Source organism: Mastacembelus armatus, chromosome 9 (genome assembly GCF_900324485.2).
Source record: "Mastacembelus armatus chromosome 9, fMasArm1.2, whole genome shotgun sequence".
Taxonomy (NCBI): domain Eukaryota; kingdom Metazoa; phylum Chordata; class Actinopteri; order Synbranchiformes; family Mastacembelidae; genus Mastacembelus; species Mastacembelus armatus.
In genome coordinates, this window is record NC_046641.1 from 2,104,839 (window position 1) to 2,119,572 (window position 14,734).

General features: G+C 39.9%; 1 protein-coding gene across 2 annotated transcripts; it reads right to left on the reverse strand.

The window, feature by feature from the left end:
- Nucleotides 1–1,265: 1,265 nt before the first annotated feature.
- Nucleotides 1,266–14,651, reverse strand: araf (A-Raf proto-oncogene, serine/threonine kinase). Of its 2 annotated transcripts, none has more exons than XM_026322222.2 (16): nucleotides 14,511–14,651; nucleotides 12,696–12,910; nucleotides 10,434–10,537; nucleotides 9,250–9,352; nucleotides 8,918–9,072; nucleotides 8,406–8,504; nucleotides 8,151–8,295; nucleotides 7,621–7,648; nucleotides 7,364–7,494; nucleotides 6,988–7,190; nucleotides 6,471–6,647; nucleotides 6,220–6,266; nucleotides 5,467–5,585; nucleotides 3,154–3,285; nucleotides 2,627–2,761; nucleotides 1,266–2,444 (listed from the first exon to the last, which is right to left on the reverse strand). In XM_026322222.2, the coding sequence occupies exons 2-16, from the start codon at nucleotides 12,804–12,806 to the stop codon at nucleotides 2,304–2,306; spliced, it is 1,830 nt and encodes a 609-aa protein (XP_026178007.1). In that variant the 5' UTR covers nucleotides 12,807–12,910; nucleotides 14,511–14,651; the 3' UTR covers nucleotides 1,266–2,303. The 2 variants fall into 2 exon arrangements, with proteins under 2 accessions (XP_026178007.1, XP_026178006.1); XM_026322221.2 differs by having other exon boundaries at nucleotides 8,406–8,540.
- Nucleotides 14,652–14,734: the final 83 nt, after the last annotated feature.

Here is a 14,734-nt window from a genome sequence, read left to right on the forward strand (position 1 = left end):
TCAACAGTGATGGGTGGCTCACACCATTTTTAAAAATCTTCTCAAACAAATCAGACAATCACACACACTTAAACCTCCGATTGTCTAGGTGAAAGCAAGCAGGATCAGAACTTCTCTTCTCGTCTTTAATGACCTGCTGTACTGCCTAGCTCACTTGAAGCCCACTGAGCTCTTTAGTATTTGTAGATCCTAATTTATATGTCTCACAGTGCATCCAAACCAAAGGAACCAATAACCCAAACTACTCACAGTGCTAAAGGATCCCCAACAACAACAAGGACTAGTTTATGTATGTGTCTGGACAAAATGTGTGAAATATAGTGAGTGGAGGATCCTTGGAGAAATGTTAAACACTAAGACTGGACTGCAAAAGACTTGAAGCTGTGTGCCATGGCAGGAACTCCTGCCCACGTACGTCTCATCTGCTGGTTGCAGGAATAAACAGAACAGAAAACTCACTAAATATAGCAGCAATACCACAGTTTACATTAAGACTGCCTCTTACTAAGACCTGCCAAATCCTTATTGGGCTAAAATGACATTGGGGAAACCAATGGAATGAGTGATAGGTGGCAAAGGCCATCTGCAATCCTTATGACATTCTGGTTTTAAAACTGAAAAATAATTTGTGGAATAAAGAGCTGCATATTCTTTCTTTTTGATGCCCAGCTCTGTTGAGAGCTCATAGGTGTGTGTGTCAGTATGTGGTTGTTACGTAAAGTTGGGGTAGACCAACAAACTGATTTTATACAAGATTACATTTCAACCCGCCTGAGTTGTACAAACTGTAAACCACCTCTCCAAGGCTGCTGTGTATCAACAGCCCTCAAGTGTTCCTGTTTTTCTCCCTCAGTTTCTTGATTTTCTATTGGGATGTGGAGGTTTTCCTGCACTGTGGAAAATCAAAGGTTTGGGAAAATCTGCAATATTTCTGGCTTAGTGATGTTGAATATTGGAATGATCCTTCTGTATGCACTGCAAAAAAATACTGGTCCCAATAATATAATCCTGTGTTCAGTCTGAAAGTGAAAATCCAGTGGAGCCAGGTGAAGAACAGTGCAAGTTATGTTAAATCAGTTTGTTTCAGGAGCTGATAATGCATTTTGCTTTTCTGTTTTTAGTTGGTGACACCAGTTAATTCTGGGATATTGTTCTTAATTAGACAGTAATGTGCTAATGTTTTGCTTTGGATCTACAGCCAGCTTTCAAAAGGTCCTGCTGGGTTATCTGTTCAACCTCCACAAGTCAAATGCTCTTTTTGTTTGTTTTTTTTTTGTTGTTTTTCTTTTATTAGTCCACTGAAACATGGGTTCAAGATGAACATGATCACTTCAAACACAACTAAGTGCCTACTCTTGACATCTAACCATATACACTACACATCAAAAAGTTCAACTATGACTGTAGTGTAAGCTATTCTTTAGCTTCATTAAGATCATTTTCATTTGTCTAGATCTACAGCTCCCTGTTTTTTCACTGCTATTGCTGCATGTGTAGGGTTTTCTTTCTATTGTTCATTAAACCTAAAGCAGAATTTAGAGTGTGAAGCTGCCAACCTTTTCTGGGCTTCTAAAAGTTTGAGTATTATCTTTCTCGGCCTCCTCTTGTTGGATTGTTTTTATGGTTAATTACATTGCTCATGCACCAATATATTTTATCTATTAAATACTGGACATTTCCACTGCCCTATCTTTTACAAAAACTTGCTTTCAAATCACTGACTTTGTACCAACAGCTCCAGTCTCATTTAGACTGCATTATACAGAAAATGGAACATGACCTCTGAGCATCTGAGGTGTGAAAGTTGATCAGGTGAACTAAACTAGCAGCCCCAGCATCATGGCGGATTTAAATGTTTGGTGACTGTGCTCCTCAAACATCTAAATAAGACTGAAAATGGGCAGCTAAATTTTGCAGAGTACATGCTAAATGTTTTGTTTTTCCATTTTTCTCACAACAACCCAACATACTTCCCAGCAGGTCAGAGTATCTAATATTCAACCTGATTTTTTCAGTTGGCCTGATGAGAAGTACTTCATGTGCTTCCAGTACATCACACATAATAAATCTTTCTTTCACCTAATGAGTAGTATTTATACAATGTCCTCCGTACAAAGGAAAAGAACAGACTATCAGACAAAATGTAAATGTTACTTTTGCAGTCTGTTAAGAGTTTTGCAGCTCCAAGGGGTGCATGGGCAGAGATGCAGTCTGTCGGACAGCCAGATGTGGGGTCTCCGAGGCATGAGAATGCTGTGGTTTTGGACAGGGTGACAGTCTCTCCGGCCTGCGCTGCAGGGAGCTCAGAGGGGCATCAGCCTGGTGGTGTGCAGCAGGATGGGGTTCAGATCCTCGGCATGGACGGCCCGATGGAGTGATGGCTCTGACCGACTCCGCTCAATTTTTGGCAGCAGATCTTGCACATGCTCTATGGCTACCAGGATCTGATGAAGGAAAACCAAATGTAAAGAAGGCTGACAGCACAGCCACTGTTTTATCATTGACATTAAAAACACAAAGAAATCAGTTCCAGGGCTTCCTCAATCTGTGCTGGATTATGATAAAAGTTTCTGGCATATGAAGATTTGCTAACTTTGTGAGATAGTTAACTATATACACTACTCACCTGTGGAAACAGGGGCCTCTCTTCACTTGTGAATTTCAGGCAGTCAGCAATAAGCCTTTTCATTGACTTGGGCGAGGTACTATACAGTTTACTGAGATCTGGAGACAAGTAACCACGTCCGACCATAAAGATTATCTGAGAAAGAAAACATAGATGAGACAGTTACAGAAATCTCACAGCTCCTGTAGAGAAGAGTGCCAGTGCCAACAACCTAAACTCCACAAATAACAAAATCTAATGTTTGCCACTTGATCAAGAGTCTTAATTTGATACAGCTGGCAAATCACTGAGATCATTGATCGACGACGGCGCAACTGTTGGTTAGTCAAAGTCTGGTCCAGGCTAAGTGAATTACTTGCACAACCTTTCAGTGGATTGCCATGACATTTGGTACAGACATTCATGGTTTCTACGGAACTGAGCAGGATAACTTTATTGTTGGCCTGAATGTTTCAGAAATTGGATAATCAGATACTTACTTAACACAGCACTGACTCAATCTAAAGCAAAGTAGAGTTTTCTCTAACCTGATCTCTGTTATTGATATTGGAGTAAGGCAAGGTCCCTGACATCAGCTCAAACAGCACTACTCCATAGCCATAAACATCAGACTGGAACGTATATGGGTTGCTGTCCTGCATTCGAATCACCTCAGGAGCCTAAAAAAAAACAAAAAAACAAGACAAATTATTAGGCACTTCATCTGTAACCTGCCATTTATCACTTACGTCTTGAGAGTAAAAAATAAATCTATGCCAACACACAGTTCTTAGCTTCACTTGCATGTATGCATACAAAAGGTATCCTAAATAATTGAAGAGTTATACAATATTACAAACACTGTTTTCCATATTTAACTACCTGCACTAATGTGTCGGGACACTAATTTTAAACAATTTTTCTAGTCATTGGTCAGCCATGTTAACATTAAATCATTGGTTAATTATTAATCTCTGAAGTATAGTGGTGTTTTTGTACTAAAAAACTACATTTGAACCACTAACATGATACATTATCCTAAAATGTGTATTAAACATGGCAAACAATGCTCCACAACTTCAATAATTAATTGAAGAACATACAACAGATCAGACTAAATGTGTCAGACATGTCTAACAATTAGAACAAAGTGTGAGCCATCGTCCTTCAACAAAACTGCTGTGGCCTTCAGGCACCAATTTGCTGTATTTTCAAATAAGTATAAACCAGGTTACTTCATTTTCTCCACTGCTTTTATGTGAGCTCATGCGGATACTGCTTCTATATGATAGGAGTTACTTGACTGTTGTTCACTGTAGCTAAGCTGCAGGAAACACCAGCTCAACTGGGACAGATAAATCAGTGATGCACAAATGTTGCTGCAACAACTTTTAGTCTATGAAATATTCTTAGCACCAGTGTTGTTGCATTTACAGGTCATCATTTTTGTGTTTGTTATGTTTGAAGCATGTTTAATGTTTTTTTTGTAGCTGCTTATCCTGATTTCTACGGAGCCCCGGAAGGGACATGGGAGAAAAAAAATAAAATCATAATCCCGAGAAACATTCGCGAGATCCCGAGAAACTTTCTCGGGACCCGAGAAACTTTCTCATTGTAAATCTACTTCCGGGTCAGACGATCTCCATGGAAACCACAGCGCACATGTCATGTCCATAGGTTTTTATTTTGAGATTGCCCTCAAATATAAAGACGTTAAATCCGTGCTCGACAGTAAGCGTGGTTTTCACATGAGTGAGAGACAACTGAAGAGAACGACGGCGTGTTCTCGACATTTTGCGTACATCCAATGGTACCCCTGAAGTTGCCCGGAGTACTGCAGTTTGTTGCTAACGAAATCAACCATGTCCGCCAGTTCGGAGTACGTTTTACGATGAAAATAACCCCTTTTTTGTTAAGTATTCTCTTCAGATGTCTCTCACTTAGGTAAAAACCATGTTTACTGCCAAGCACTGGTTTAATGTCACTGTATTTTAGCCCTAGCTCAAAATGAAACTCTATGAACGGCTCCCACACTTGTATTCTTTCCATTGTTGTTGTTTCCATGGAGACAGTTTGACCCGGAAGTAGATTTACAATGAGAAAGTTTCTCGGGATCTCGAGAAAGTTTCTCGGGATCTCCCAAAAGTTTCTCGGGATCTCGAGAAAGTTTCTCAGGATCTAGCAAAAGTTTCTCGGGATTACGATTTTATTTTTTTTCTCCCATGTCCCTTCCGGGGCTCCGTAGGTAAGGACGTGCGATCACTTTATATTTTGTGTGGTCCCTACAACATGTGGAACTAGATGTCAAACAGGTACTGTAACAAACTACATACATTATCAGCTAATACATATTTTAATCACTTAAGTTATTTGCAAGTAAATCAATCAGTGTGATCCCAAGAGTGGTTTTTGGAAAATAAATTGCTAAATATATGAGAGTTAAATTGTACTAATCAGTAATGGCCTAAATATGCATGTGGAGAGAAAAAAGTAAATAGTCCAAAGCAATTCTTGTGGTATAAACTAGTTATTATTTTCAGGCTCTTTTGATGTAATCATTTACAGTTGGTGAAACACAGCTAACACTAAAATATTTTGTTTGATGTTAAGGTTGTCATTGAAAAAGATTTTCTTAAAAGTCAGGGCCATTTGTCAGGACTAATAGTAACAAATGCCCAACCACTGCTGGACAACTATATTTAAAACAGATTAAAACAGCTCAAATTCAGTGTGGACCAAAGAGAACAGCAGCATACCAGCATCTGGGAATAATACAAAAGCACCTTGCTAAAATCAAATATATATCAGAATGTAGGTACCTAACTGGCCGGCTGATCATATACAGTGAATGAAAAGCTTACCATCCAGAGAATGGATCCACTGGGCTGTTCTACCTGCTGAGAGCCGCTCCACCGAGACTTCACTGTGGCCAAGCCAAAGTCACCGATCTTCACAGTCCAGCCCTCGTGGAGAAAAATATCTAACAGCAGAGCTCAGGACGTATTGCAAAAGACAACTGGTATACCCGTTCACCATATCTATGAATGTAAAGTACAGCTTTCAAAAAACAAAAGTTCAAAAAACAGCTTAACATGTTTATTTCATATTGAGAAAAATTTAATTAGGCAAAAAAAAAAAAAAAGGGTCCTTCTTGCTCAAGGCTTTAAAATTTCTACTACATAAAAACAGGGATATACTGTTAGCACTATGGACTAAACACAATTTAATATTTCACCCTAATATTTATTTTATTCTATCATACTGACCTAATATAGCAATTGTTCTATTCATAATCTGTTAAAAGCTTATGACGTATGTTCATGTTTGCTACAGAACGTGGTGTTTAAAAATGGTATTGTGGCTACTGTTTGAGTCTACAGTGGTCTAAAGTCAAACAGGTCTGTAGCGCTCTTTCTCACACTCAAACACTTGAACTTGTATCTTTGTGAGGACACAATACATTCCCTCGACCCTTACCGTCAACTTAACCACCATAACTAAATGCCCAACCCTAACCTATATAGCCTAAATGTACACACATGAACGCACGCACGCACACGCACACACCCACCCCTTTACTGGCAGTTAAAACCTACCACTTCGTAAAAGGATACTGTTTGATTTCAGATCTCGATGAATTATGTTTTTCGCATGAAGATAACTGAGAAAGAGAAAATCTAAGTCACTGACTTTTCTGCGTAAAGAACTGGTGAAACAAGTTAGATGAGGTTTAAACAGATTTTAAGTTTATGAAGTGTAAATGTGATTATAGGTTTGAGACATAAATTATTCTATCAGAGCACATAGAATTAGCTAGTCCTAAAGAAAAAAAAAATGTCAGTAGTGAGCATGCAGCAGGTCTTACTCCATGCCCTGTGCTGTCTGTCTGGCCACATCAATGCGTCGCATAGTGTCAAACTTTGTTTCTGTGACATGCAGATGGCGGTACAAGCTGCTGCCTTCACACCACTGAGTGATGATGGCAAAGTTGGGCTTAGTCATGTAGCCCATGAACAGCAGGATGTTGACGTGGCGGGTCTTCCTGCAGAGAACAGAAACAGCAATAGTGTTAGAAATTCCACTGGCTCAATCCGGTTAGATTGAGATGACGGTATACTTATTGAATTATAGGAAAAAAATGACCTAAGTGTTATAACCATATGAACTGATGTCAGCTATGAGTCAAAGAGGTGACCACGTAATTATAATATCTCACTAAACTTTAAAAGCCTTTTCATTAGGGTCATTTAGTAAATGAAATATCTGTGAAACATATGAAGATTGTGAAGACGTTTAGGTTTAAGAAAAATCTGCAATTGTTAGTACCTTTTTTCAAATAAGAACTTCCAAAAGTTATGTAAATCTTAGATAGCATTGCTCACCGTAAGACCTGCATTTCATTTTTGAAGGCCTGTAATTGCTCAGGTGTTGGCTCTGTGACTTTAAGGATCTTGATTGCCACGTCTCCATGCCACTTGCCCTTAAAGACCGTTCCAAAGGATCCAGCACCTATTCTCTTCTGAATAGTGACTTCTCGGGAGTGGACCTCCCAGTAATAACTTGAGTCTCTGTAGCCGCCTCGGTGCTGGAACAACACATAAATTGAATGTTCTGAACTACTAAATCACACCATAAATAAATCTCTTTTCTTTTGCAAAAAGAACCGATTGTGGACCGATTGTAACTACTGCAAATACTGACTATACACCTGTCTGAAGCCAACCAATGAGCTGGTAAATAAGGTTACAGACTACCTACCACTTTCTTTTTGTCATCAGATGAGGAGGGTTTGCGCTCCTTGTGCTCTGAAGGGGACTTAGGTGGTTTCCTCCCTGGAGAGCCAAGGGACGATGGTGGACTGGTGGAGGGCTTTGGTGAAGGTTCAGGACCTACAGCATTGAGAAAGGACAATGAGAGACGAGTCAAAAGCAGTATAATAAAAGATGTAGGATTACAAAATGAAGAGAATTTCTGATTTTGAAGGTAATAGAAAAAAATAAAAATAAAAACCTCACCCATCATACTGTTGGATTTTATAGCTTCCTAAAAGGAGAAACAAAACATATTTAATTCACATTTGACAACATCAATACAGGTTAATATCAATTTTTTAATGTCTAATGTTTTTTTCATGCCTTCATAAAGACATTTCATGCACAATTTTCCCAGTAGTTTTGGTTGCTTGGTACATGGCAACAGAGGCCAGACCAGCATCTTGTTTATGTTTACAAACCATTTCATGGTGGTTGATGTGGCTTAAATATATACATGGCCCAAAACTATGGAATAACATTGTCAGTTACAACACCCAATTTCTGTTTTCTAACCCACACAGAAGGAAGCTATTCCGGGTTCATTTCGAGAACAACATAATAGGCCAGGGAATTATAGTAACAGTGGTGTGACATTGACTATTGTATCAATGAGGAACTGGTCATGGATGAACACTGTGGGTGAACAGCAGCTAGTTTTCTAGGCTTCAATCTTCTTTTATTGGTATGTTGTAAACCAATTACTATGTACATGCCAAGCAGCCAACACTGACCTCTATGATGGAGGTTCCAGCAGGACCCACTGTGCTGACCATATGAACATTGGGAGTGGAGGTGGAGCGATGCCTCTGTAAAGACTGGCCATCTCCACCAGGCATGGGGAAGGGGAAGGCAGAAGTCGGGGACAAGAGGTCCATCCTGTGTGATCAAGAAACAGGGTTTCAATTTGTAACTGAGTATCAGTGCTACAATATCAGACAATGTTGTCCACTTAATCTGAATATCATTTGTTTAGTGTGGCAGCTTACCCAGCAGGCTCCGGGGTTAAGGCTAGGTTGCTCTTTGATGGGGAATTTTCTGGCAATAGTATCTGTGGGTACTCATCTGTGCAAGGATTGGGATCACACCTGGATAAAACATATGGGAAAAGGGATGGGACAAGACTAAGGAAACATAATGACACAAAGGGTCGGACAAATAAACAATCATGTAAGTACTTGAAGTTGGTGAGGCTCTGGTTATATAAAATGTATGCCCTTGCAAAGATAAAACAGACCCTGTAACCAAAGCAGAAGTCATGATCTGAGAAGCACACTGGTTAATGTTGATTTCTTTTCCAAAAACTGTGATAAGTATGTTTGAACATATATATGATCAAATATACCTGAAATGGACATACAGCTTTGCCGTTCCATCCCACCTATGCCAAGTGGGGAATAAAGTTCTGACAAACAATGGGTAATAACTTTTGCTCCTCAAGCAGAGCAACTAATAAACTCAGAATCATTTCATGATACTGAATACTACTACTGCAACTCACCGTTTGCTCACAGTATCCATGTCCACACACACAGTAGGGACCTTGCTGCTGCAGTGCTGGTGAAATTTGTAGCCACATGTCTGACATCGGAAGCCATTAAAAAGAAACTTGTGGCAAAAATCACAGTAAGCTAACTTGAAGAAGGTTTTCCGTACCTGCAGAGATAAAGAGGTCACCATATTCACTTCTACTGCAGCAATATTTAAAAAACCTCCAGGCAATAAACAATAATAAGCCACAATATAAGGTGATGGGTTGGCATATTTTTTTTTTTTAATATATGTATCACAGGGAAAATAAAAACAGGGTGTGCATGTTCGCCAGTTACTTACAAAGTTGTGCATTGTGAGAGGAATATCATCCAGGACCTCGACTAAAAGTTCCTCTCCAACCAGAGGAGTGATGTCTGTGTCCCAATCTGTCAGTCTCTTACGACTAGAGAAGCAAAGACATGAAAGAGGAAAAATGTCAAAACAAGCTATGTATATCTGTTTTAAAACCCATACATCAGTGGAACTGAAGCGGATATTTATTCTACTACTGCTCCTCTCGTACTGACACTTCCACTTAGTACCAGCTGCTGGAAGATGTCATTATGCCTGACTCTCAGGCTAGAGAACACATCTCAGTAGAAGATGAGTGATGCAGCAGGACAGTGATCCTACACAGAGCCCAGAAATGCTGCAGATTGACCTGGGCTGTGTCCGATTGTTCTCTTTAATCAACATATAGGGCCCTATATTGTGAGTACACCATTTTGTAATGGTGTCTGAATCGCTTGTAACTAAAAAGTAGCTCCCTCAAAATTTCCCACAATGCATTGGAAAAAGTACTGAGCAGCGATGGCCATTAGATGGTCAGAATAAACAAAAAAATAATGCACTGTGTGGATGGAAAAAAGGCGGAGCCACCCAAAAGTCACTTTGACATCAACGACAGAAAAAAAAATAAATAAAAATTGTGGGTCAGTGTACAAAACCGTTAGCTAATTGAGTGCACCATATGGTGCTGCACTAGAGTGATTGAAGGGTTAGGGACTAGGGTGGACATTCGGACACAGGCATAGATCTGACATCCTAAGATGTTTTCACATATGCACTTCTTTGAAGAATGGGCTAAAATTCCTCCTGCACTTTGTACAGGTCCAATCGACAGGTACAGCTTATTGCTGCTAAAGGAGGTTCTACCAGTTATTAAATCCATGTGTTGAACTGAATTTTTCTACCTGCACAGTGAAAGCTTAATGGTTGTCTTCTATAAGGTGCAAATTATCGTGATTGTTTGTATAACTTAAGCACATTGTGTTTGACTTCAGTATATATAAAAAACACTAATTAATTCAAGAATAATTCACCTAAATTTTCTACTCACTGTGTATGTCTCACAGGCTAAAGTGTAATTTATAGGGGAATGAGGAGGTTTTTTTTAAACTAATTAAATAAAGGCAATGAGGGATGCAGCCCATTATTTCTATACAATGCAGGAACACATGCCGCAAACACTAATGCAAGCTTACCCTTCCAGAAGACGAAACACAGCACAGCAGTCTTGGCTTAGGCCTCGCACTTTGAGCGCTTTGTCTAAACTCTCATGGACAGTTTGTCCTTGGCGAACATTTACCTAAAGACAAGAAACCAGACTTAAACAAATAGGACTTTGGAAAAAAGAAAAAGACATTCAGAAATATGGAGGCATACAGAGAGTATTTATTAGCAAACATGACAGTGGCACTGAGGTATTGTTGACACTACTGATTATCCATATTGGTACAAACCCTCCAGTCCACTGTACAGATCCTTTTCAGCTAAATAATGACATGTCCAACCTGCTCCGAGCGCAAATATCTCATACATGACACTGTGAGATGTCACAGCTGCAGAGGAAAATGGTAAACACACTGCTCTGTCAAAGATTTACATTAATGCGCTAAATTATAATGAATAAATATATAAACATTGTTCACTAGTCCAAAGCATGAAGTCCAAGTCAAGTCTCAAGTTACTCTGTGCGCAACTTAAGTGTGACTCAAGTTTAAGTCAGAGATTTAATTTACCATAAGTACCCATCTCCTATGGTAATTAGAGCTGCAACGAATCCTCAAGCAAATCGAGGAATTCAATTACAAAAAATCAAATTCGTTTGATTACTATCACTTGTGTTATTGGACCTGCTCTGCCTATGGATCACTGTTGCACAATGCATTTCAGTATCAAAAGTTGGCACTATGGCAGAGGGCGAAACCGTCTGTAAAAGGCAGAAAATGTCCAAAGATTGGGATAATTTCAAACTCAGAAAAGATGACAACACGGTTATTTCAAGGTAACCACCTGTCATTTCTGTCATGAATTACATAAAAGTATTATTGCTTAAAATTGCAAACGTCTATTTTGTCTGATTACTTGAGTAATCGCTGAAATATTCAGTGGAATACTCGACTCCAAAAATAATCGATAGCTGCAGCCCTAATAGTAATGTGTGAGATTTATGCTTGTTCTCTTCACTTTTTGAGCACTTTGTGTTGTTGATTTCAAAGTGATGCAACTTCCATATTTGTCCATTGTGAAAGTGAAAACAAGTTTTTAGACTTTTTTGCTAATAAATTTGATTAAAAATAAAGAATTCAAATCTCTTAAGTGGCACTCTGAATCATGGCCAGGTTCATCCTGCTTACTATAATTTGAGTGGGTTTACAACTTGACTGGGAGTTCACCTGAGCCAAACAATTTAGAAAGACCAAACCTCTCTACAGTACGTGATCCTGTAATTCACGACAATACTAAACTATTTGTTTTTTTCAAACCAACCAACCAATCAAAAACCAACCAGGAATCCAACATTCCCAGGTTCTCTGCAGTCACACAAGCCCTGTTGAAAGAACGACAATCTCGATCTATCTGGCCTTTATTGTAGAGTAGCTGGACAGAAGCCACTTTGAGTAAAAGACATTTTGCAGCTGCTTGGAGTTTGTCAAACAGTATTTACAAGAGTCTGAAAGCAAGAGGAAAAACATCCTCTGGTCTTGTGAGACAAAAACAGAACTTTCTGGGCAGAACTCTGGTGACCCCCCAGACACTGCTCATCACCTGCTTATACCATCCCTACAGTGAAGCATTATCATGCAACAGCTGGGACAGGAAGACTGGTCAAAACTGAGAATACAAAAAGGGCCTTGAAGAAAATCAGCTGCAAATGGAGGTTCCAAAGACATTTCACATTAAATCTGATGGAGCTTTCAAGGATCTGCAGGAAAAAAAAAAAAAAAGGGATAAAGTGCAAAAGTCCAGGTGTACACAGCTTGTAGACACTGACCCAAGACTGGCAGCTCTAACTACTGCCAACAGGGCTTCTACATAGTACTGAACTAAGGGTCCGAATACTTTGGTAAAGGAGAGATTTCAGATGTTGATTGTTAAAACATTTGCAACAATTTCTAAAAACGTGTTTTTGTCAGTACAAATTATTTAGTATAGATTGAAACATTTAAATTAAATAGAAAAAAAGTGTACAAGAAGTGAATATTTTCTGAAGATGCATGGCTGACAGGAATTACACATCAAATAGACAGAAGAAGTGGCAACAGCCATCTGTGAAACTTGAGACCAACTGTGCACCAGCTTACTCATTAATGTGTTGTGAAATATGTAACGGGTACTGAAAGATGTGAGTAATTACACTGCAAACCAACAGAGCTGTCATAATCTTTGATAACTACATTGCTAGATGTAATGCATGCCTGTATTATCATCAACCGTAAGAAGAACAGAGCCAGTAATCTCACCACTGTCCTCTGTTTGTTTGGGAGGTAGACTCGGATGGTTCCCCCACCTCGGGGTGCATCCTCTGGGCTAGTCTCCCCCGAGGAGGAGTAGGAGGAAGAGGTGGAGGACATGATGAGAAGCAGGAGGAGCTAGGGGATGTAGCACTTAGACACCACAACCTCAGCAGAGCTTCACGCAGAGTGCGATCCAGAGGACTCTGCTCCTTAAATTAAAGCTGTAAGAACATTTATATATTTCAGTTTGGACACAATACAACTCTTGTTGCAGCCTGTTAAACCCTCTTGACACTGTGCATTAGAGATGGACAGATGATGCTGAAACTTAGAATCCTTTTTAGGCCAGGTGAGCCTTAACTACACTGATAAAGCACATTAATATTTAGTGGCACCAAAATGTTTTATATCTAGGCTTTTTGTATAACACAATTTTTATTTTATTATGACATTAACATTTTAAGAAGCACTTCTGGTAGAGGAAGATATTAGAGATTTAATAGTAGGCAGGATTCTTGAACTTTTATTACACAGATGAGACTAAAATCCGCAAGTTGTTGTAATGGCTGCTATTTGTATTATCAATGCACAAGCCACCAGATGTCACTACTTTCTTTGTTTGAACCCCCCAACCGCTTTGAATCTTTTTATGGCATATCCATGAAAGTTAATCTCCCCATCACTGCTGTACATAATTGGAAAAGATAACAGCATGTGCAATTCAGAAAAGGTCATTAGCCCAGCTAGGGTACATCAGTAATACACAAGTGCCAAGCTAAACATAAACACAAGGTATGATGATAAAGGCAGGGACACTGGTTACTGCCAGGTTTTAATTGGTTGTTAAATAAAAAGGCATGTATGGCAAACACTACTGAAAATGCATACAAGTCAGCAAACGCGGTCCGAAATAAAGTCTGCTGGACACCAAGCCAATCATTCACTTCCTGATATTACAACTAAAATATTACGGTTGCTTGGTGGACACATTACACAAAACACACAATATAACAATCTAAGGAGTCCTGACGGGGTCCTGTCTTCTCACGGCCTCTCTCACACAGAGAAACATCTTTGTCACTAAAGACAAAATCTACTTATTGCCCATTGGGTGATGTCTCGCGATACGTACCGGTGGTAGTTGATGTGCACCTTGTTCAGTGGCACAGGTAAGAGCGAAGTGGACAGGTGAGGCTGAACAGACAGAACAGACACTAGCCCACCTTCAATGACCTTAGGGTTCCCTTAATGTGGAGACCAGTCCGTGACAGTCAAAGCTGCAAAACATCAAACCTGCTGACTTCTCGCATGGCGCTAATGCTAGCTGAAGTGGGTTAGCTTAGCACGGGATTAGCCTGCTGTGGCATTAGGAGCGGGAGGAGGCCATGTTTCTGTTCACACTCAGCTAACCTCAACAAGGCAGCTACTTCTCAAAGTACCTCAACTAGTCGAGAAGTGTCATAGTTGCGATATTAGCCAGCTATCAAATTATCAAAGGTTTAGAAAAGTCCTGTCGGCTCGACCTGAAACTACTGGCGTGCTCAGCTGTGCCTGAAGTCAGAGATTATCAGTCTATGGGGCTTTACTGTGCAGGTTAGCTAACCGAGCTAACCCGAGCTAAGTGGGGGGTTACCAACGCGTCAGCTTCATGGCTAACTCCTGCGGTCCTCCCAAAATACAGACATGACACGTTTGACAGACATGCGTGAAACTGCATGAACAAGGACAGTCGTCGCTAACGTTACTCATTTGTCAGTATAATCGCAAACCTCCTTCCGTCTCAGTGTTTCAACAGAGCTAGGACACAAATTACACTCTTACCTGTAGCAGCCATCTTGACTTCTCTCAATCTAAGTCGGATCTGCTAAGAAGTTCAGGGAAAGCGGAAAACCTCCGAAAAGCTCCGTCTTCATTGGCCGCCTCATGCAGCTGCGTGCTTTGATTTGACAGCACCAGCTGAACATGTAAGGGGTGGGAGCTGCTCCTGTGAATGAGCCACACTAGTCTGCAGCAAGGACACACCATCATGTGTTATTCATACACTT

Excerpts from the sequence above, each read along its gene's own strand:
- araf (XM_026322221.2), bottom strand. The coding sequence starts at position 12,806 with ATGTCCTCCACCTCTTCCTCCTACTCCTCCTCGGGGGAGACTAGCCCA. Across the intron at positions 6,648-6,987 it reads AATGAAATGCAGGTCTTACG|GAAGACCCGCCACGTCAACA; the intron begins GTGAGCAATGCT and ends TGTTCTCTGCAG. Across the intron at positions 2,445-2,626 it reads AGAGGCCCCTGTTTCCACAG|ATCCTGGTAGCCATAGAGCA; the intron begins GTGAGTAGTGTA and ends TTCCTTCATCAG.